The sequence below is a fragment of the Mustela lutreola genome, chromosome X (genome assembly GCF_030435805.1).
Source record: "Mustela lutreola isolate mMusLut2 chromosome X, mMusLut2.pri, whole genome shotgun sequence".
Classification (NCBI taxonomy): Eukaryota; Metazoa; Chordata; class Mammalia; order Carnivora; family Mustelidae; genus Mustela; species Mustela lutreola.
Window position 1 is genome coordinate 6,957,885 of NC_081308.1, and position 23,480 is coordinate 6,981,364.

Sequence of the window (23,480 nt, forward strand, 5' to 3'; positions counted from 1 at the left end):
GAAACTATAGTAGTTTTGCCACCATGAAATTATACTTGTCTGAATTCGCTCCCGGGCACGAGAAAACACTGCAATTTCTATATAAAGTCTGATTCACTGAAACATTTATTTAATACTGTGTTAATTGCTAGGATATAGCGATAAATATGAAATGAACTCCTCCGCTGTGGAACCCCCCTTCTCATAGAGAAGAGAGATGAAAACAGTGGCTATAAGAGACCAGAGCTCCAAGCTACCCCTGGAGTTCACTAATGGAGGAGAGGTAATGTAATGTAACTTTCTCCTTACAGATGTGCACAGGAGACTGTGATGATACAAAGAAAGGGGTGGAGAAAAACAATGGCCACCCAGGGGCCTTTGAGCTCTGTCTTAAAGACTTAAGAGGAAACTGTGGAAAATCTAGAAAAGGGAGGGTATTCAATGTTTCCTAAGCTACTGAAGTGCATGGGAGTATGGTGTTTTCTCCGGGTAGAGAATATGAAATTTCTACCCTAGAAATCATACCTTCCCTTCTTTGATCTTGGTTCCAATAATCTGTCGTCTCTGCTGAATGATCTCAATGAGAAGATCACACTCCTCCATCAATTTGGCTTCTTGACGTGATGCATTGACCTACAGGATAGACAGAATAGTAAGCATTTATCTGGCGTTCGATTTTCAGTTACATGCTCTTTAATAAAGACTACTATGTTTCTGGTAATCACTAAAAAAGATATTTTAAACGTTAACTCTTCTTCCAATTATACAGAGATGGAAAATACAGGACTTACATGTCCACTCCCTATCTTGCATCCCTGGAGAACATTATTATCCAATGGTAGCAGTCTTTTCTACAAAGCCATACTCGGCTTCAGAATCTTCCTTCACCCAACATATATGTAGCTATTACCAATTAGTTGGAAATAGATGTTTGAAATATATTTGTGATTCCTGCTTTTATATCTTGAGAGAAAGTGTAATTTTGGCCAATTAAACAAAAAAGTAAGTTTATAAAAACAATATTATTCCTTTATGGAGAATAGATTACTATCGACATCCATTGAACAAATTTTCCAGAAGCAAAGTAGCAAGATTATATCACATTTACTTAACTTTTCTTTTAAATACGGACATCGACTTTGCATTTCATCACCAAGAAAACATCAAAAAAGAAAAAGGATGGTTGACTATTTTATTAATCTTAAATGGTAATCTTAAAGATGGTTGACTATTTTATTAATCTTAGGACAGATTTTCCTTCTGGTATACTTCCAGAAGACCGAGGTTCTACAATGAACACATGCCATTCTCTAGGAAAGGTAGATGATTATAGAATGGCTTGTATTTGAAGTTTTTAAGACTCATTATATGCAAGGGAGGATGACAATTAGCTCATTCTTGGCAACAGGGCTTGGGAAATACTCTGCACATGCTATTTCCTCCACCTCATGATAATTCTGAAATGCTTATTCGCAAACAGAGACCCAGAAATCACAGCTGTGGGAAATGGAGAGAGCCTGCAGGAGTTTTATGATTTTAACACAGCACAGAAGTTGCAGTGTTACAGAGAATGACAATAGCATCATTGATGACTCTAGCATATCTCAGGGAGGAGACACAACCCAGTCATGAAGCCCTTTTGATTTGGGATACTTTATTTAACTGCAGTAATTCCATTCTCTCGGAATGAGATAGACTGGAAGTAGGGTCAGAAGTTCAGGATAAAAATCCATTGATGGCTGTTCAGAGAAAGCATGTCCTGTGTCCAGAGGCCAAGATTCCTTGAGTTTTATTCCTGATCCTTGCAAGACACAGCAGAGAGAGTACTCAAGACATCTTCTTTTTGAGAAGATAATGGTCAGTGGCCATCTGCGGCAAACCCCCAAGATCAGGTCCTATGCTGGATTAGCACACAGACTTGCTGGCTAAATGTTTAATGAACAAAATTACGAGACACATTTTGATGGACAAGTACAGAACATGGAACTCAGGCTAGTATCTCAAGGAAGTTCATCACTGGCTCAATTTCTCTTACCATTACTTTTCTGTTGTCATTTCTAGTTCCCTTTGAGGATTCCCAAATAAACTTTGCTACCCATGGAAATATTTACTCAAAATGCCATTACTCTCCAGAAAATTCTTCTCTTTCCCCTTGACCTCAAACTGAATTTAATAACTGACTACAACTGAGCTGTGAAAAGGATGGAATCATATAGAAACCAGGGCACATTACGATGGAGAAAGTGCAATTTCTGGAAAGCAGCACCTAACACTTAAAAAGTATGTTCCAGAATGAGCCCTAAGAGCAAAACTACTCAAGCATACAATCAAGGTAAATCTAATGGGATGCAAGCTCCCTAAGGGCAGGGATCTTTGGCTGTTGAATGAAATAAGGCACCTCTCCCAAATCTTTTCATTTTCTTGGTGATGCCCTTTGGTGTTTTTTCGAAGTTTAAGTAATCTCTACACCCCCACGTGGGGCTCGAACTCATGACCCCAAGATTAATGAAAGTTTTTAATTTACCTACTTTTCTATTGTCATTTGTGCTTTTGATGTCATATCTAAGCAACCTAATCCAAGGTCATGGAGATGTACACCTCCACGTTCCTCTAGAAGTTTTATCTCTTACCTTTAGGTTTATAAGCCACTTTGAGTTAAGTTTTATGTATGATGCAAAGTATCTTTTGACTAATGGATAGCCTGTTGTCTAAGCACCATGTATGGAAGAGACAACTGGAAGACAACTCAAGTGTCTTAGCATTTTTGTCGAAAATCAACTGCGCGAATCACGAAGTCCTCAGGTTTTGATGTTGTTGCTAACATATTCTGTGCTGAATGCTATTCTGGCTTTGAGTAAACCTGATCCAACCCCACTGGTAGCTCTGGAGCGGGTGCCCTGAAATGTGGCGTGGAGTACTAGCTCTACGCACTTGCGGGAGGACGATATTGGGAAAGTCAAGGAAAACATCCATTTCTAAGTTCTCCTATTTTGTAAAATGAGGTGAGTAATACCTGCTGTCTTGGCCATGTGGGATTATTGTAATAAATATGCGGAATAATATGTGAGGAAACAAGTAACACTGTGAAGTCATAGATCTGAGGCGGTAGTGTCCATACTGTGAAGTCATTTTGCTCATAGACTACAATTTAATTTGGGATCCATTTCACTCTGAAGATCATTGGGATATGGGTTACTCTATGATGGGAAAAGTGGTCCAGTTGCCATCATCACATGAGGTTCCATTTAATCCCAATTCTGATCATTTGATATTTATGATGGATAGATTTGTTTTACAAAAAAAAAAAAAAGGAGACCGAAATCTACTTTGTTGAGCCAAATATGTTTTGAGAAAGCTGATACAACAACCACCACGGCCCCAAAATATAAATTCCCAGAAATTTGGAAACATGATCTATTCATTTTCAGCCAAGTATTTTCCTTAGATCTTTCAAAAAGCACAGAATTGACTTTACTTTGAAACCAGGAAAGTTGAATCTCTTCTTATACTTTGATGACGCTTCCAAATTTTTGTAACCCTAGCATTCTTATATTCCAAAAGGTACAATAAAATAAGTTGAATGCTATCCTATATTTCTAAAATTCTTCCACTACAAAGAAATTTTCCACAGTTTTGCTGTTTTATATGTCACTTAAAAGAAGTTAATGATTTGATTGGACTTCACTTCTTCTAAGGGGTATTAATCCAAATACGGCACGGTTTATTGGTTGCTAGCAGTGCGCTCAGGTGTTTCTAGTTCCCAAGTTTGGTTTGGAACCCGGCAGCTCCTGGTTATGATTTCAGCTTTCAATTTCAGATTCACATCTTTTGATTCAGAATCACTAAGGCCAATGGAAGTGCTTTGAGTAGAAAGCCAATGCAAGCATGAAAGAAACGGCCCCCACACCTGCTTTCATGGACCTCTACTTCCACCTTCTTCATCCCTACCTTAAAGACAAGAGTGGGATGGGGCTAATTAGGAATGATGGCCAGTGGTAGGTGACTACTGGACCCCACCTCTGGACTGCATTGGAAATAGGGCACATATTCTTCAGTGCCCTTGATATTACAGGACAAAACAGAGCTTCAAATGAGGCGTCTTCCCATTCCAGGCTTCTCACCACCAGCTTTTTTTCTCCTCTCATTTATACTCATGTGTAAATGTCATCTCGGTCCCTCAGGAGAAGAAGCTCAGTTACCTTGACCTCATCTCTCTTCTGGCCTCGCCCATGTGCTCGGCACGCGACCTCTCTACGTCTGCAGCTGCGACTTCTCTTCTCATTCTGAAACACATCATTCCCCCCATCACTGTTTCTAGTCCTTAGTACTAACTTTGCCTCTTTGCAAAGTGCTCTAAAGTAATTCTTCTAAAGTTAGACCCAAACTCAATTCTGGCAGATTTTTTTTCTTCTTTCTACTTTTTAGGCCCTGATGCCTTATCTGAGACTACAAGCGACACAGCCAGTGTCATGTAAGCTCGAGGCTACTTGTATAAAACACTTGCGGCCTTCACTGTGAAAGACCCACATACAACTACTGATTCATTCATCGGTCTATTCATTTATTCATTCGAATAATAGCAACTGGGTTCCCAGGGTGTCTCAGACAGCATTCCAAGCGCTGGGCAGGCAGGGCGTCCAAGATAGACAAAGTTCCCATTATCACAGAGTTTACATATAAGCAGAGGGGAACAGGCTGAACAAGTCAAGAAACAAATAAAAATTTTGGATCATGACAAGTGCCTAGAGGAAATTAAACAGGGTAATGTGACTGATCACGGCTGAGAGTAGGGTCCATTTTACAGGCTGTACAAGAATTCTCTGATAAGTCTCTGCAGGGGTGAAAAGGAACCAGCCAAAAGACATAGAAAAGGTATTTGCTGGCACTCCCAGCTCTGCTTTTAACGGGAACCCCCACACAAATTCTACAGTCTAGCTTCATTATTTGTAGATTCTGTATGTGCGATTTATGTGCTCACTCCAACTGAAGGATTAATCTGTAACCCCAAATCAATACTTGCGGCCTCTTTGTGTTCGTTTCAGACATGCTCAGAGCACGAGAAACACATGAGTCACCCTCCTAGCACCCAGCTGAGGTTGAATAAGGACACACTCAGCCTTCCTGCTTCAGCTCTTCTATAATCTAAAGTTGGCGACAACAGGGACAGTGGTGTAAGAAGCTTTGACTCTGGGGCCAGGTGGATGGATTTTGAGTCCCAATTCTGGCACCTGTGAGTGGGTCAGCCTCAGGCAAGTCACTTAGCACTCTGGAACCTCCGTTTCTCTTTCCCAAAACAAAGACAATAGAATCTACCAGGATGACTTACTCTCGAGATTTAAGATTATATAATCTAGGTGAGGAGTGTGTGTGTGTGTGTGTGTGTGTGTGTGTGCGTGCGCGCGCGCGTGCGCACGTGTGGCTCTTTCCCTAAAGACCAATGGTTCGGTATTGGTCAATTCAGTGTTCCTGGTAACTTTCTAGACCCTAACTACCACAAATGATGAGAATCGATGGATTTACCTACTATCTAGTGTGCCCATAATGGTCCCAAGTACTTGGGGAGCAGGAAAGGTAGAATGAGAAGGGAAATTATGTAAGACACAGAAGAACAGCCTGGCTTGGAGAGTGGGTACCCCACTCTCTCCTGCTCCTACGGTAGTTTCGACTCTTCTCATTGACCGACTATGACTAGCTCATCCTTTACAGCCTAATGATGAAAGAGAAATGAGAAAGTCAAACAATGATGCGAGCGTAGAAGGCCAACCCGCCTGTCTCCACCTCCTAGCCCTGAGATCTCATTCAGCACTCACGTCAGACACCAACAGTCAGAGGCGGTCCCGTGGGAGTCGCCCCGGGGTGCAAGGTTTATCTGCTTTCCTAGGTACTCATTCCCCGGTGTTGTTAATGATAACATAAACGGGTTAGCTATTTTCTCCAGAGCACTTGGTTAGCCATGCCCAGTAAAAAGCCCCCCGTTAAGTTTTATGGTATAATAGTGTTACGGCATTTCACAGAAGGGGTGGGGTGAGGCGGACAATTTCTTATTTTGTTCTTGTCATATACGTATAAACATTAAAAGGATTTAATTACATACACACTAAAAATTGGACTACGTGTCTGCAAAATGTTCTTTAGCAGTCTGTAAACAGTTTCTAAGTATTTCTAAAAACTTGCTCTTTTAATTTGACTTGTATTCGACTGCAAAATGAGATGTTCGGTGCAGAGTATAAACGCCATTAGATTTCAGCCACATGTGGCCTTAACATCTTTAGAAATACTTTATGAAACCCTTAGAAGGTGACATCGATGGGGAAACAGTATGTGGCCACGCCACATGGGTGACGCTGGACTAATACGCATTTTAGAAATCCTCATTTTCCCACTTTGAAATGCTTTGTTGAAATGGGCTAGCCATCTCGAGATTTTGAGACCAGAACCTTTCAGTGCCCCTCGTGAGAGGGATGTACTGACTCGGCAGATCACCTTCTATTCACACACAGATGCGAACAGCGGGCTAAGCTTTGGAGAGGATGAGGTTGATGTGTTGGAAAAAGGAAATTTCATTTCAGGGTGTAGAGGAAGGAGGGGTGGTGGCATCACACATCCCAGAGGCCACCATTCACGTTGAGAATGTAAATGTTGGGAATGAGAATGTTGCCCCACACCTCCCTACACCCCCACCCCGCCCCACCCCGGCCTGCACAGCCCAGGAGACTGCCCCACCACACAGACCCACCATCAGTGCGCTCCTGAAACTGTTCCATCCAACTGCGACCCCCTTGGTCGAAGATTCTAAACCTTGCTATCCTTAAAATCACTATGGTTGAGATTGGGGCTTTAAGAGACAAAGGTCTACTTTACAAATTTGCCTAGAATGGGTTCTCATGGCAAAAGCAAAGCTGTACCGTGATTCAAATTAAGGTGACCATGAGAAAGGTTAAAATTCTTTTCTATTGTTTTAAAGATTTTGTTTATTTATTTGACAGAGAGAGAGCACAAGTAGGCAGAGCAGCAGGCAGAGAGAGAGGGAGAAGCAGGCTCCCCACGGAGCAGGGAGCCCGATGTGAGGTTCGATCCCAGGGCCCTGGGATCACGGCCTGAGCCGAAGGCAGCTGCTCAACTGAATGAGCCACCCACGTGCCCCCAGACCCTTTTCTATTTTATGTTATGTTGATGTTGTTATTGGTTAAACTCAACAGCGCTTTTTTCTGTTACTAAGAATATGTCATTTTGAGTCTGCACCCAGATTTCAAGGGGTTAGTGTTATTATTATGTCTTAGTAACACCATTATTTCATACTGTTATATGCTATAACATCTATAACAAACCCAACTCACTCCAAAAGAAAAACACTGGAGGAGTTCATTCCCTTCTGCCTGGGGCTGGAGCAACGGAAACACAACAGAGCCACAGATAAGCTGATAATTTGGCCAGGAAGAAGAGGGTCCAGGGAAAGCCTGTATGCAGGTGGGCTCGGTGCCCAGCCATGCGCTGCTGTCCAGGTGTGAAGAGAAATACGAGGATCTGAGGGTGCTTTGGGTTTTATTGCCAAAGGCAGCTGTGATGAACATTCCAGACCCTGGGGCAGAAGTTAGACAGAGCTGCCAGAAGGAACAATGAAAGAGCCTCTAACACTTGAGTTTGTATATAAAACTGAGCCAAAGAGAATTGAGTAAGAGCAGACTGTATTACTGTAATTCATCTAATATGTTTACATGTAATCTTCACCCTAAAACTCTCTCACACCAAAGTCAAATATTTGTAGACCTCGCTCAAGTGGATGACAGAGGGAAGAGTGGCCAAGCTCCCAGGGTCCCTGTCTCTGGGGGAGAAACGGGAGTACAAGACAATATTTTATATGTTCATTTACAGTTGAACACTTTTTTAAAGATTTTATTTATTTATTTGACAGACAGAGATCACAAGTAGGCAGAGAGGCAGGCAGAGAGAGAGGGGGAAGCAGGCTCCCTGCTGAGCAGAGAGCCCGATGCGGGGCTTGATCCCAGGACCCCGGGATCATGATCTGAGCTGAAGGCAGAGGCTTTAACCCACTGAGCCACCCAGGTGCCCCTGAAGTTGAACACTTTCAACTGAAGCTTTTGAAAGCCAAAGAGATAGATTTTTCAGAAAAATAAAAAATGGAATCCTTGCATAAAATGCTTTTGGTGAGAAGGGGAAGTAGTGACAGTATAGACAGATGTTTCTCAGAATCCTGCCTTTGCCACAGAGTGACAAGGGGGAAAACGCTTTGGCCCAGAGGAGGCCAGGTCTGCATGCTGAGGAACTCTCCATACGGAATTCTGCTATATTTTTGTTATGGGATCGGAAAATAGCTCCCAGGAACCTCACAATAAATCCTCTTTTCTTGAGGTTTCTAAGATTATGAAGTTTAAATGTTGGCTAAGGAAGTGCGACGCCATTCAAAATGGCAGCCCACTGTGGTAAGCTGGCAATACAGAAGCCTTCTCATAAATGAAACACAACTGTGATGATACAATAAAACCGGCCAGCAAGAGCACCACTGCTAACGCCTAAAACTCTGAAGCTTCACACAAGGAATGTCTCCCCAAGAGAAGCACACACAACACGCCCACCGAAGACCCTGCTGATGTTGTCGTTAATTTTTCGGTAAAGCGAAATCGTCAGACAAGGTGAAATGATTTGGAGTGAACAAGGGCTAAAGGGGGCTAAAGGAGGCGGGAGTTCAGAACTCAAGGTCCTGAGGAAGTCCTCCTGGGGCTGAAGGCCGGGTCCTCCTTACCTCCTAGCCATGTGTTCGTGCGTATTTGCTGAAACTCTCCACCTCTCAAGTTCCTCTTACTTGGTAGACCAGGTGCTCTCCCAAAGGGCCCTGGCAACATGCTGGAGACATTCTCCATTGTTAGAAGCAGGATGTGGGTCAGAGATGCACAAGTGGGTGGAGGCCAGACATGCCACCCAACAAACATCCAGCAATGCTCGGAACAGTCCCTGCCACACCAGGGAAACCCTGGGGTAACTTGGGGTGAGAGCTAAATGAATTTGTACACGAGAAACCACTGCAAAATATCTGGCACACAGTAATAACTCAATAAGTGATAACTATTACTATTGTTCAGAAAGTCTTTTTATCTGGAATGTCCACACAGAGTCAAAGCTACAAGTTCTAGGACCAGTCAGCCCGGGTTGAATACCTGCAGGACTTAATAGCATGAATTGAAATTTTTTTCCATCTACATCTGTCACCAAAACAATGGCTTGGGAAGCCATAACATGAGAACTAACTCCAGAATTTTGGGTTATTTTCAGATCTCAAAGGCATTCTCTAAAGGCTCCTCCCTGATTCAGTGGGATTGGGAGGGCGGGGACAGAGACGAATCTTCCCAGATGTAAAGCAGGAGTTGGGAGACTTTGCTGTAAAGGGCTAGACCGTAACCATTTCAGCTCTGTGGACCACATGGTCTCTGTTGTAGCTACTCAGCCCGGCTGTTGTGGTAGGAGAGCCGCCTCCGACAAGAAGGAATTAAATGGGTGTGGTTGTGTTCCAATAAAACTTTATTTAGGAAAACAGGTGACAAGTCAGATTTGGCCCAAGGGTCATAGTTTGCCAACATCTAGCACAGAGGAAAAGATCATAGACATTGTGATCAGAGAGCTACGGTACGAAAAATGCCAAATCTGTGTAAGAATGTCTCCTCATTTTGCATACTTTCGATGAAAATATCTGCAGACTCTCTGCATAGTAGGTGCTTGATAAACACCCGTTTTCTCTCGTCTGGGCATGACTAATTGCAATTACTGAGGATTCACAGGATTTCAATTCGAAAATGAAAATATACTTGCAGTATGGTTCCCCCCCCCCCGGCCCCGACGTCCTGCTGGCTTCTGTCACAGTTAGAATAACGCAGCTCTTCCTGCTGTCTTCCTCAGCACCCACTCAACTGACTTCAAACTCACATTCTTGGCATTAACACGCCAGACTTTTCTTTTTGTGTTAAATGGTAACTGTTCGAAGCAGTTCCAAAAAGCAGCAGCAGAATGGAAGGTGTTGCTAATAATTCATTCAAAAACAGTAAACTCCTCCCTTCCTTTCTCTTATTAATGACACACTTCATAAAACAAATGCTTCACACCCTTCCGTTCGGGCTGCGCACACAGAATGATAAAAAAAAAAAAAAATCTTATTAACCTGTCATGGACGCTTGTATCTATCAAAAAAAAACTTTCTTTTTTGTAAAGTTTCTGAAAAGTGCTCCTTTCTATTAAGTAATTTTCAACGAATGTATTTGGCAAAAGTCACACTGTGGTCAGAAGCTAAAAAATAATTTATAGAAGGGGATGGTTAATTGAGTTGCTGGGGAGGAAAGAGGTGATCCACCTCAGGGAAGGGAAGTCATTTCTAATGGAAAGAGGAAGCTTCTATCCCATGACCTTACATTACTCATCCTCCATGTCATTTCTCATGAAGAGGCATTCTTTTCAGTTGTTATGCCATGATTCCCGAATAGCGGTGTACTGGAAAAATACAAAGTTGAACTTCTATTCAGGCTTGAGGTACTCAAAGATAGATGCCATCCGCTCCCCTGCAAAGTTCTGGAAGAGGAGGATAGGAATCCCTGCTCTTCAGTGTGCCCTACAGTGAGTGAAATACAGTCCTCTGCATCCGGTAAGCCCTCCGCTTCCAAGTGCAACCGGAAAATGCTAAGTGCCGATCTGTCTTCCTGATGCATCCACAGGTAACATCCGTGATCCCTTGCCTGGCTGTCGGGACTCTAGAAAGCCAGCAGAAGCTGGTAGACCGATGTTTAAATATCTTTGCTCCCCAGTGTTTAATATTCACATTTATCCAAAGAACACAAAACACAGGAGAGTTTAGGGAAACTGAACGTGTGAGCTGGGGGCACGAGGGGGAAAGGAGCGTGTGCTTTCGCTCATTCCATTTTTTTTTTTTAAAGATGTTATTTATTCATTTCACAGAGAGATCACAAGTAGGCGGGGGGGGGGCAGGCTCCCCACTGAGCAGAGAGCCCGACGTAGGGCTCGATCCCAGAACCCTGAGATCATGACCTGAGCCGAAAGCAGAGGCTTAACCCACTGAGCCACCCAGGTGCCCCAGCTCATTCCATTTTAGAGGTGGCCTGTGGTTCCGTCTCCAGGAAGCGGGGCAGGACCCTGCGCTGGGAGCACAAGTCACTGCAGGCCAACACCGGGAGGGGCAGGGGAGGCGAGAAGGGGAAAGGTATGAAGCTGGGAGAGTGTGCCTTGTCTCCACCATGGTGGGCAGTTGCAGATTGATCCCAGTGGGTGGCTCGGGGAAACTGCAGACGAGAACAGCTGACGGGGAGAAAGTGCAGTACGCACGTCCTGTCTCCCATCAGTGGCCGGTTGAGGGCTGTGGGGGGCGGCTGGGCAGTGATTCTCCCCTGGAATTAACAGGTGGGTGGGGACACCTCGGTGGGGGAGACACCAGTTGGAATCTTAGCAGCTTCCAGAGGAAAGGAAGCTCTTGGGCCAGCAGACACAGGACTGGTGAGTGCTCTAAGGGCCATGGCGCTGACCACTTCACACAGAAGCACCTATGTTAGAGGGGACTATGATTGGGACATTTCTTAAGAAGAGCTCTAGAGGATGTCGGGGGCACCTGTGTCACACTCGTCCAGCTGACTCTATAGCCCCAACGACTTCGGACTAATTGCAGGGCTGAAGAGAGTCTGTAACTGACAGTGCTTTCTATCCTGACCTTGGTCGTTTTTTTGCTTAGGGCCACAATCAACCCACAAAGGTTCATTTACAACTGACGATAAATAGGTCTACATCTGAGAAGCGGCAGGCAAAGTTACCCAGCAAAGAAAATCCATGAAATCTAGTGAGTCAGACTGAAGAAAAAAAAAAAAAAAACCAAAACAGATATATTTCTTTTATCTAGAGACCCCTAGATTTCTCCATCATTCCAACTCATTGGTTAATTACTACTGTCTTTCTAAAACGTTGGCTTTCCAGTTTTAAGCCTCAGTAGGTAGTCTTCTAGAGTAAAATCAAATCTTAAAATACTTAAGTCAGGGATTATGCAAAGAAGGGCCTCTCTCTCTTGCTCTCTCTCTCCATTATCTGAAAGGTCAACTATATTTCTATACACAAACCTGACAGATGTCGCCTTCTCACCTCCTAACTGGGAAACAAAATGCTCTGTTTACGTTTCTCAGGATCAGGGGCTGGTGAGGAGGCGGCATCCTGCCAGGTAATGGAAACACTGCTTGCTTTAATTTTATTACCAAGAACACAGCCTTCTTATTGTTTACTAGAACCCTTCAAGGCGGGCCTCATGGGCATAGTTCTAATTTTTTCGAGACCACAAACAAGAGGAATTCTTTAAGGCCATTTCATGAAAAGCAGAAGGAAAAATAGTGTATTCGGCAAAAATTAAAGCAATCCTTTGTTTAAGTGGCTAGAGCCTGACTTAGGTTGGCCTCGCATGTGTCCTCTTGGCACTGGCGGCTGCTGCCAGCGTTAGCCCGGGCGCCCCACCTTTCCGCGGAGCTGAGATCGAGGCTATGTCACAGATACAAAAGCAACCACCCTCCTTTGGGAAAGCCCCTCTTCGGCGGTGTACTCCTCCGATACCACGCTAAAGGAAGAAACATTTTGCACCAAACTAAACACGCCAGCACTCCCCTTGCGAGCTCGATGCAGAGAACGAGGAACCGCACACGAGTCTCGATGCAGCGCGGCCGTGACTGTGCCAGCGATGCAGTCCCCGCATTGCTGCAAGTTTTACTTCCCTCTCCACTTCAAGCATAGGGCGGCCAGAGCTGCTGTTTTCCAGAGATCTCTGCGACGGCCCTAGTAGCTGGGCAATGTACATGAGAGGGGATGAGAACACGCCCATCTCTCCACGAGTGTTAGCGGTGTACGGGGGTAACGTGGAAGCAATCCACAGACTTGCTGAGTGCCCACAGTATGCAAAAAAGTGCCACACTAGGACCGGGACAAACTCTGCCCTCCAAAGACAGTGACTTCATTAGAGAACAACCAGCAAACACGCCGACTGCATACACACTTAACTGCTAAACCCTGGGCTTAGAAAGTTCTAGAGCTCTGTGGTCCAACATGGCAGCTACCAACCCCCTGTGGTTTGGGGGCACTTGAAACAGTCTGAACTGAGGTGTGCCGTGAATATGAAACACGTATATGAATCCTTTGTGTGTTGATGACATGTTGAAATAACAATTTTTTGAATCTATCAGGTCAAGTAAAATGTACCAGTAAAATTAATTTTACCTCTTTGTCTCTACTTAAAAAAATGCGGTTACTTGGAGATCTCAAACTATACACATGGCTCCCATCATATTTCAGTTGGATGGTATGATTCCAGAGGGTTTCAGAAATGGGGCAACTGGTGTGTGTGAGTAGCAGGGGAAGATTTGCTTCAGAATATGGAAGTGAGACTGGCCTTTGAGGATCAGAGTGAGCAAGACGGGAGCTGGGAAACCCGGGGTGAGGAAGATGAGAAAGGCACCAGAGCAGAAGAAAAACAGAGCATGTCTGTAGGGGAGTAGGGATGTAGATTTCAACAACATGTAGGGTGCAAAGAGCATGTATCTTGAATTAATTATCTGGGACTGGACAGAGAGACACCAAAGCCAGCTATAACTTACTGCCCCTCATGAAAAGCGACATTGAGGTCCACCACAGAGAGCTGGCAAAAGGTGAATTTGGAGACTTAACTTTGGGGGGAGGAATCTTTCCTTGACCTTCTCCTAATTGATTTCCTTTGGATTCTTGTCCTCATCGGTCTGCACCATCTCTCTGTGGAACTATCCATGCTTGGGGCGCCTGGATGGCTCTGTCGGTGAAGGGTCTGACTCTTGGATTTTGGCACAGGTCATGATCTCAGGGTCATGAGATCGAGCCCCACGTTGGGCTCCATGCTGGGTGTGAAACCTGCTTAAGATTCTCTCTCTCCCCCTCCTGTGCCATGTGCCCTCTCACTCTTTCTTAAAAAAAAAAAAAAAAGAAGAAGAAGAGAAGAATGAAGCTGTCCATGCTTCCTTGCTGTCCTAAAGTCTTCTTCTGCAATGCCACGTGGTAGTGGTGGTGCTGGTGAAAGTGACGAGGGTGCCGGAAGGGAGAGGAGAGGGAAACCGCAGAGCACTATCACTGTACAAGACGGGCTTTGCCGCAAGGACAGGGGAAAGTGAATCTAACCCGGTCTGGAAGAGAAAAGGAAAGGCCATAGAATTCAGAAGTCTGTCAGCTGCCGATTTTGAGGTATGACAAGGCGCGCGTGCGTGCGCGTATGCACTGGAGATCAAGATAGTCCGATGCGGGTGGGGGAGAGAGAAAGAGAATCTGATATTGAAAATGTCACCCCATAAGTCATCTTCAGACCTGGGCTGACTAGCCATCTTCCATGTGTGAAAGCGTTCACAAAGATTTCCCCCAACTTGATTCAAAGTGGCTATCTGGGGTTATTTTGTCTTTTACAAACCAGAATGGATAGAAAGGCTATCCCAGAAAATCAAGAGGAAAGAGACCGATTTATAAGGGGATGGGGAAGACCCACTGTGACCTCCTTTAAGGGCTCAGCAATGACCCAATGGAGAGTTCTGGCATTCTTGACTTCCCTCCGCCAACCCCATTCCCTTAGCCTGCTTCCGGTGACAAAGCCCTTGTGCTGGGAAGAGCTCCCAGTGTGTATCACCCATCCTGCTACTGCCTCTGGGAATTACGGCCTCTGAGACCTGGCATCACACCAACCCTGTCCTGCATATGGTCTTCTCAAGAAGCCTCCTTTCAGGATGAGAATTTACCTGATGCTCTGATCTACGTGAATGCACTGAGAAGTGAGAGGGAGGAGCCCAGAAGGAGGCAGCTGCTCTCGCTGGGAGGCTCCTGTTTTCTCATCAGTAGCCGTGTGCCTTGTGCTAACTGCCAGAGGTACTAGGAAGAGAAAGATACTATCTTACTCCTGGGGAGTCTAACCGACTAGGAGAGGGAATTAGACGTGCCCTTAAAGACCATGAGGATATTTGCCCAAGCACTGTAGCTATATCAACAAATCACTGTGCAGTTTTCCTTAAGCTTTTAGATTCAAGTTATGAATCTCATTATTCTATTCATAAATCCAAGAAATTTTATAAAACCAAGAATAATCACTCTCAGGGGGTCCTGAATCAATGTTTAACTAGCTCAACCTGAGCAGACATAACTCCATTGAACAATCAGCGCCATATATAAATTAGTTGATTGAATTCCTGTACACATTTTTTTTTTAAATTGAGGTAAATTTACCTACAGGAAAATGCTTAAATCTTAAGGGACAAGTCAACGCATTTTGATAACCAACAGCTTAATCAAGATAAAAAATATCTCCATCCCCTGGAGCCTCTCTTCCAATCTATTCTCACCCCCATGGGTAACCACTGTTTTGATTTTTATCGCCAAATTCCTGTAGCATTTTAAATTGCATTTATAAATGTAACATATTCAACTTACTTTATAAGCACTTTAAATGCCTAACAGGGTAAAATTAAAACCCTAACAAGGTAAACCTTCTCACATCCTTAAGTAGCTCTTAGAAATCTAATAAACGAAACTTACAAATGTAGTGAAACTCAAGTTCTCCTGAACATTCCAACAGTGGTTTGCAACAAACTATCTTATACTTAAAAAAATCACAGGTCTAAAACAAATGACATGTTTCAGATAGGACTCTCAACGCTAACCTGTCAAATTTTTGCAATGTGCCATTTCTCTTAAATGCTACAAACCCTTAAAATACAAACACAGGTTTTAGTTCCAAACTGTTATACAAAATACTGATTCTACAAATATGGTTTAGGTCTTCATCTTTCCACATACTTCTCCAACCTCCTGGGGAGGAGGAAAAAAAGAACTTTCTTTACTAACAGAAGCAAACTGATCATCTCAAAGAAGTTGACGTCACCAGGTCAGGGATTCATGGTTCAAGATCTAAGAGTAATCTCAGAAAGCCTGGAGGCCCTCTGGCCCCACGGAGGCATACTCACCGGGGCCCTTGTTGTGGGAATTGATTATGTCTGCCTACAAGTCACATTTCCATGGTCACCTGAATGACACTGACCTCAAAACAGGACTGGGATCATTACATCAGAAAGCAACGGTAGGAGCTTACTAAGTGGTCATTTTTCTTTTTGCATATGTCTGCGTAAGTCCTGCCACTTTTGCCTTCCCCACACCACAGGCCACATGCTGCTGTGGACCTGTAACAGGAGCTCGGGTAATCACCTTCTAACACCCGCAAGAACCAACAAGGTGCCATCTTCCCTGCCGAAGTAAACACGTGGAAGGCTTCCTTGGGCTTACCACGGCCTCCAACCGAGCTTCCCTGGTTTTCATCGCCTCATACACATAAACCTGATGTTCTATCTAGTGAAAATACTCTTAAAAGCATGGTAAAAGCTCTATCATAAATTCCCAGGCTGGGAAGTTACCTCACTCGGTTGTAAAAATCTTTATTTGCGTTGCTCCTCACTGAAAGCTTTTCACACACAGTGGTAGCCTCAGGCTTTTTAAATAGCTGGGTTTAAAATTTCATATTTCTGTTTCAAACAAAAATAATCAATGCTACAATTGTGCTCTTGTTAACGAACCCTTTCTATGCATGACTCAATTATTTTGCGGGAGAATTTCAAAATGAGAACAGAGCTCTTCAGTTCTCCCTATAACATTTAGCAATTAAAACTAGAAGTGAATCAAATGAAGGTAAAAGATGACATTTCCCGTTTTCTCTCACACTCTGTAATTATCTTATGTACAGAGATAATTTCAGCTTGATTACCATAAAAAGCAATTTTATATTCATTTGTTGAAAAAATAATTTAAACGAAATACTAAGACCCAGAAACAAAAGAAACTAGTTCCGTGACAAAATGATGGATCGGTGGTTGGAATCAGGCTCATCTCTGAACGGCATGACGGGCGCGTGATGAGACTCAATCTTCTACCTGACAGTCACCTTCTCATCTGGGACGGCTCCTCTCACACCGCTGACTCTCTCTCTCCGCTGGATCCGTCTACCTTACTGCTATCCCGTGACAACCACGATGGCCATTTGTTTAGATCTGCCATGACCCATCCTGACTATTCTTTGTATCATGCCAGAAGCATCCCTCCTGCTCCAGTCAAGCATCCCAGTGCTTTAAGGCAAGGAGGTTGTGTGTGGAACAGTGGCGGGGAGACGTGATCATTATGGGGAGAAACCAATGGAGATATATGCCTTCTCTCTTTTCTCACTGCTCATCCACTGGGCCCCCAATTAAGGCCAATTATTTCACATTTAAGTATTAGCCTTGGGAATCTGTATTACTAAATTCAAATATGTCCAAGGAATTATCTTCAGAGGTACAGACGTGTGCTCACACTCCACTCCAAGCCACCTGGTCGGGGGGGTGGGGGTGTGGATTCTGAAAAGGACACAGTGGTTCTCCCCATCCGAACTGGAAAGAATAGCAGATGAGGGGAGCTTTGGATCACGGTTTTAAAATACTTCCAAAGCTGAAACTTGGAAATGGTATTCCGAGAGTAATGCCAAACTGACCAAGCCTTGTAGTCCTTCATTCCTAAGATTCATCTCTTACTCCAAAACAAGAGAAGACCGGAACATTTTCTACCAATCTCTTCTCACTATGTGTCATGACTGTACCTAAGAAGGTAGCAGCATCCAATGCTTCTGGATTTTTTTTTTTAAGGCAAGAGCATTGAATCTAGGGAAAGACATTCATGTATGTGTTACATACTGCTTTATTTTTTTCAAAGATTTTTTAAAAATTTATTCATTTGGGGAGAGAGAACAAGCTGGGGGGAAGGGCAGAGGGTCAGGGAGCCTGATGTGGGACTTGATCCCAGGACCCTGGGATCATGACCTGAGCCAAAGGCAGACGAATGAGCCCCCCAGGCGCCCCTAGGTACTACTTTAATAAACAATTACATTTAATCTCCTTAGAGAAAAGTTAAGTTTGTTTTACAAGCTGTCAATTTGAGCAAACTATGAGGAATAAACTGGACATGTAGCCATTACACACATGCAGTAGCTAATCTGCTCTGGAGAGAATGGAGTTCAGTGCAGCCCAAGAGTTCTTGTCTGTCCTGGGAATCCTAAGACTTGAACTTGGGAGAGCAGCCTTTACCACAGTGACTCATAATCCAGTTTTTGAATGCCACTATATTTGTACTATCACATGACCATCATTCCAGAGCCGTCTACGTAGAGACCCATGGATGACCGTGGGCTGCCTGATGTGCTTTAATGAGGCCAGACTCCGAATCTCGTTCTACCTTGAGAGCATTCTCACAAAGGCTCCAGTGGGGAGGGAATCCAACCCTTATCTGCAGGTGACAAGAGACTATGACTGCACATTCGAGCTGGCCCCCAGCATGACGTATGTCATCTAAGATCAGACACCTGTCCACGACACAAATGGCACATTCAGTGATCACAAGCTAGTCTCTAGCCAATGGCCATACACAAAACAAGTGCCAAGGTTTTCCATACAGAAGCAGGGAATGCTCTCACGTAAAACTGCATAATACAATAATTTAAACTTAAAACTTCATCTTTCTTTTTTTCTTTTTTAAATTTTTTTTTTAAAGATTTTCTTTATTTATTTGACAGAGAGAGATCACAAGTAGGCAGAGAGGCAGGCAGAGAAAGAGGGGGAAGCAGGCTCCCCGCTGAGCAGAGAGCCCGATGCGGGGCTCGATCCCAGGACCCTGAGATCATGACCTGAGCTGAAGGCAGCGGCTTAACCCACTGAGCCACCCAGGCGCCCCTCACCTTTCTTTTTAACCCAGTGCTTTTCCCCCTTTATTTCAAAGCTTATAACTGAATGTTTTTAGAATGTGGTAAATGACTGAAAAAGTCTTTACGGACCCCTATTTTCCCAAATCAATTTTTTTTTTTTTAGCCGTTTCTTACAAGCTACTGTGACACATCACCCTCCTCTCTCTCAATTTAGGGAGCCTGATATCTGGGCAAAAATTTAATTAAATGGCACTGAGTTTACCCCCGAGAAGACTGTCACTGCCTGTGTCATCTAGCAGTGGAAGAGCTCAGAGAAAGTCAGCAAGAGAGCAAAGTTTCATTAAAATCAAAGAAAAAGATAATTCAAAAATTTAGTTTAAAAAACAATGGCAAAAGGAATTTTGTTTTTGTTTTTAAAGTAATTACAAGGCGCCTGGGTGGCTCAGTTGGTTAAGCATCTGCCTTCGGCTCAGGTGGTGATCCTGGGCTCGTGGGATGGAGCCCCGCATCGGGCATCGGGCTCCCTGCTCCGCTGCTTCTCCCTTTCCTTCTGCCCCTCCCCTCCGCCCCCACCCATACTCTCTTTCTGTCTCTCAAATAAATAAATAAAATCTTTAAAATAAAATAAAAAATAATTACAAACAAGGCAAGATAAGCCACCGGGGCTCATGCCAGGATTTAGGCAGGATGCTGGCTTGGAGAACCCCCTTGTAGGATGAGCTTGGACAAGGATGGTGAGGTCAGATGAAGGAGCCTTCATTTTCTCCATGCTGCTCTGGCAATTAATTAGTCACCGTTCCCCAGTCTTTCTTCACCATCCCTCTGTGTATTTAGCCACGGGTCACCTGTAACTCCCCAAATGAACATCTTGTTTGTGTCCAATGTCGTAGGCCCCGTGAAAGAACTCGATTCTGGGAATGTGTCGAGAACTTGACACCTATCCGCATTTGCTTAGCTACTAAACTCGGTCCTCTGTCCAATTCTCCTAACGAGAACAAAACCCAGTGGCCAAAAACCCACCGGTTTTTAGAAGCCAGCACATTCCCTGCATGCTTCTTGGGAATCTACCTGCTCCCTTTCCGGGCCTCCCCCTCCTGAGTCCCGAAGAGCTTGCAGCACGTTTGCTAGTTTTAAAAGGATTTGGTACTTACCCTCAAAAAGCCATTTCACTTGCTAACCCTCACTGTGAAAACAAGTTACAGAAACAATGGGGATGGGGGAGCCCTTCAGACTCTTTTCATTCTCAAGAAAAGCAGCAGTGAATCCCAGGAAGGAGGTGGGACCTAGAAGGATGTGGCACTTCCTCAGGATTCGGTGGGAACTCATTGATTTCATTTACAACAATCACGAGTCGCCTGTCAGGGGGGTCATTTTCCCTCGGCAGGCTCAGCCCCAAACACAAGGACACCTTCAGGAAGAGGAAAAGGAAGAAATACAGTCCCGGAACCTCAGATGTGAACCAGGAAATTCTTGTCCGCTCTGCGCTGATTTAAAAGGGCCCAACACATTCCACTCGCTTTTTGCACTTTACGAGTGGGCCGTGGGGATCGCCCCCAGGCTGCGCGCTCAGTGCCTTCTGCACTAAGTGATCCGTGTTAGTTTTCCGTTAGCCCCAAATATCCTTTACTGAAAAGAACTGGGGATGCCGGTTGTCGCTGGGAACGTTACCCAGGTCTTTGTACTCCATGAACCCTCACTAAGCCTTCAGGACCAAATACAAGTTCAGAGAACGATGGGGTTATTAAAGCCCACCCCGCTCTCCATCTCTCAAAAGCTGGTTCCTACCGATGCCCTGCACACACCTGTTTCCGCAGAACGAACTGCTTGCTCTGTCGTCCCCCCCACCCCCCCACTGCTAGAAGAAATGTCCTGCTTCTTGGAAATTCCAAGTACCAAGTCCACACCTCGCTACAGCCGGTAGTTTTCTATTCTGTATTGCAGTTCTTCTTGGGTCTTGAGCAGGACCATAAGCTCCCCGCGGGCCGGCTGGTCTCCTTGGTGCCTAGTAGAGTGTGACGCACACAGCAGATGCCCCCTACACGTGAGCCGAGTGAACGAGCTAGCGTCACACTTGAACAAACCCAAGTAACTGGCCAGAGGCTAAAATGTACGTCCTCGCCCAGAAAGGTGTGTGTGGTGAACACCACTCATAGATCAACGGGGATGGGAACAGGAAGAGCGGAAATTTATGTTAAACTAAATTATCCCAAACCGGGAAAGAAGGCGAAAAGAAGACTGCGAGTCCTTATGGGGTTGTACTAGATTGTGCTAGATCGCACTAGATCATACTAGATCGTGCTAGATCGCGCTAGATCATACTAGCACATAACCCACCAAGGCGGCCCAAGGAAGAGTCCCGTAGCTCTCCAGGATGCCAGGCCATAGGGTTCGGCTTTCTCTTCACTCCTGATCCAGACTTAGTCTCTGCAAAGTTAAACATTAACTTGGAGAGAACCAACGCAATACCACTCATTTTGCCCAAATGTTATGACTTTCCAGCCCTTTGGGTCATGAACCAGTTTTGCATCTAAGTTAGCTACCTGGTCTGAGCGCCCTTCTCCGTGCACCACGCCCCCAGCGCCCCCCCCGCACCCCATGTGTGTGGGCATTGGCTTCTGCTCTGCTCCTTCAGGCCAGCCTTACAACCTTGCTGACGCCTTCATCAGTGCCTTAAATAAATCTTCAACAGACTCACTGGATTATTGCATGAGAACCGGATGCTCAATATTTTGAAAAATTACACTGAGAATATTAATAATTATGAATAAGAAATACATAATATAAGAGTAAAAAAGATAGGTACTTATACTATAATTTTTCTACCCATAATTAATTTTAATTTTTATCCAGAATGTGTTCCCCAAATACCAAATTTATTCACCCACAAGGATTCCTTTCCATTCCTAAGGCTTTATACAGAAACCCAGTGAAAAGAATACATACTCTTTACTCCTTGTAAATAACTTTCAATGGCACGTACAATCAACTCACTAATAGCTTTATTTAAAGAGCCTCTATCACAACTAAATATCTGAACTTTTGGAAGAAAAATAAAATCTGCTGGTAAATTTCTCTCTATACTTTGAAATGACTGAACATTATGGAAAGTAATTTTCCATGTTAAAATGAATAGCATTTTGTAAATTCAAGCCATACTGAGATTGCATTACGAGCGAGACAGTTGTTCTGAAATCACTACAGGCCATAATAGAAACCAGACACTAAATGCTTTAAGAAGTAACTAGCTGAAATTGAATGAAATAATCACCCAATCCATAAAGCCTTTGTAAAAGTTCCCCTATAAAACACAGGTAATTTTTTTTTTATTGAAGAGAAATTATTCTTTCTTATTGTCCTAAACATCAAATGCCATCACTTCATAAAAATAAAATATAGCAATGGATCATTCCATTTAGTTCACCCATTTATTCCTATAACACATTCACTGTGCCCTACAATAATGAAAACATTATGCTTGTTCACTGGTATTTACCATGTTGTTTAATCAACAAGGCTCAAAATAGTCCCTGGAGAGACCCTTGCCAAAAGCATATCCATTCTTTTTTTTTAAGATTTTATTTATTTATTTGAGTCAGGGCGGGGAGAGGGAACTCTCGAGTTGGGGAGGAGCAAAGAGAAAGGGAGAAGCTGAGCGCAGAGCCCGGTGCTAGGCTCGATCCCACGACCCTGAGATCATGGCCTGAGCCGAAATCAAGAGCCAGATGCTCAACTAAATGTGCCACCCAACGCCCCCCCACCAAAATGAATCCATTTTAAGCAGAGGATTAGAAACATCCGGGTTCTGCGATTTGTCCTTGGTGTCACTGCTGCTTGAATACTCTTGACTTAATCCCAACAAGTGGTCCATTTCATGGAAATGTATCTGACAACAAAGATACATTGAATGTACATCTGCAGTGGGTTGAATTGTGTGCCCCCCCCCAAGCCTGCCTGCCCAGAAAGATTATGTTCAAGTCCTAAACCCTGGTATCTTCAAATATGACCTGGTTGGGAAACAGCGTCTTTACATATGTAGTTGAGTTAAAGTGAATTCACCCCGGGGTTAGGATGGCTCCAATCCAATGGCTGGTGTCCTGTGAGAAGATCTGGACACAGACACAAAGTCACACAGGGAGAAGGCCATGGGACCACAGAGGCAGAGGTGAGAGTGCTGCAGATACAAGCCAAGAACTCCAAGAATTGCCTGGAACTCCTAGAAGGTGGGAAGAGGCATGGACTTGTCCTCCCCTAGAATCTTTCGAGGGAGCAAGGCTTTATTTCGAACTTATGGCTGCCCGAACTATGAGAGAACACATTTCTATAATCTCGTGCCGTCCGAGTTCGTGGGGATTTGTTACCGCAGCCTCAGTGAAACTGATACGACACCTTTTACACAGTGCTTTTATGGATGCCCTCTGTCAAGGCAATTAAAATCTATAACATTAAGAATGCTAACACTCAAAAAACAAATACTCAAGTCAAAAAATGGGCAAAAGACATGAACAGACACTTCTCCAAAGAAGACAGACGAATAGCTAACAGACACATGATAAAGTGGTCTTCATCATTAGCCAATCAAAACCACATTGAGGTACCACCTTACACACGTCAGAATGGCCAAAATCGACAAGGCAAGAAACAACAATGTTGGAGAGGATGTGGAGAAAGGGGAAGCTTCCTACACTGTCGGTGGGAATGCAAGTTGGTGCAGCCACTCTGGAAAACTCTTTGAGGTTCCTCA

The 23,480-nt window shown here is 44.1% G+C and overlaps 1 protein-coding gene across 6 annotated transcripts in view; it reads right to left on the bottom strand.

The window, feature by feature from the left end:
- MID1 (midline 1) overlaps nt 1–23,480 on the bottom strand; it is a 347,940-nt gene that overhangs the window by 43,147 nt on the left and 281,313 nt on the right. For all 6 annotated transcript variants that reach the window (XM_059156938.1, XM_059156939.1, XM_059156936.1 and 3 more), the window contains exon 4: nt 505–612. In XM_059156938.1, coding sequence (XP_059012921.1) covers nt 505–612 — 108 coding nt within the window. The remainder of the gene's footprint in view (nt 1–504; nt 613–23,480) is intronic.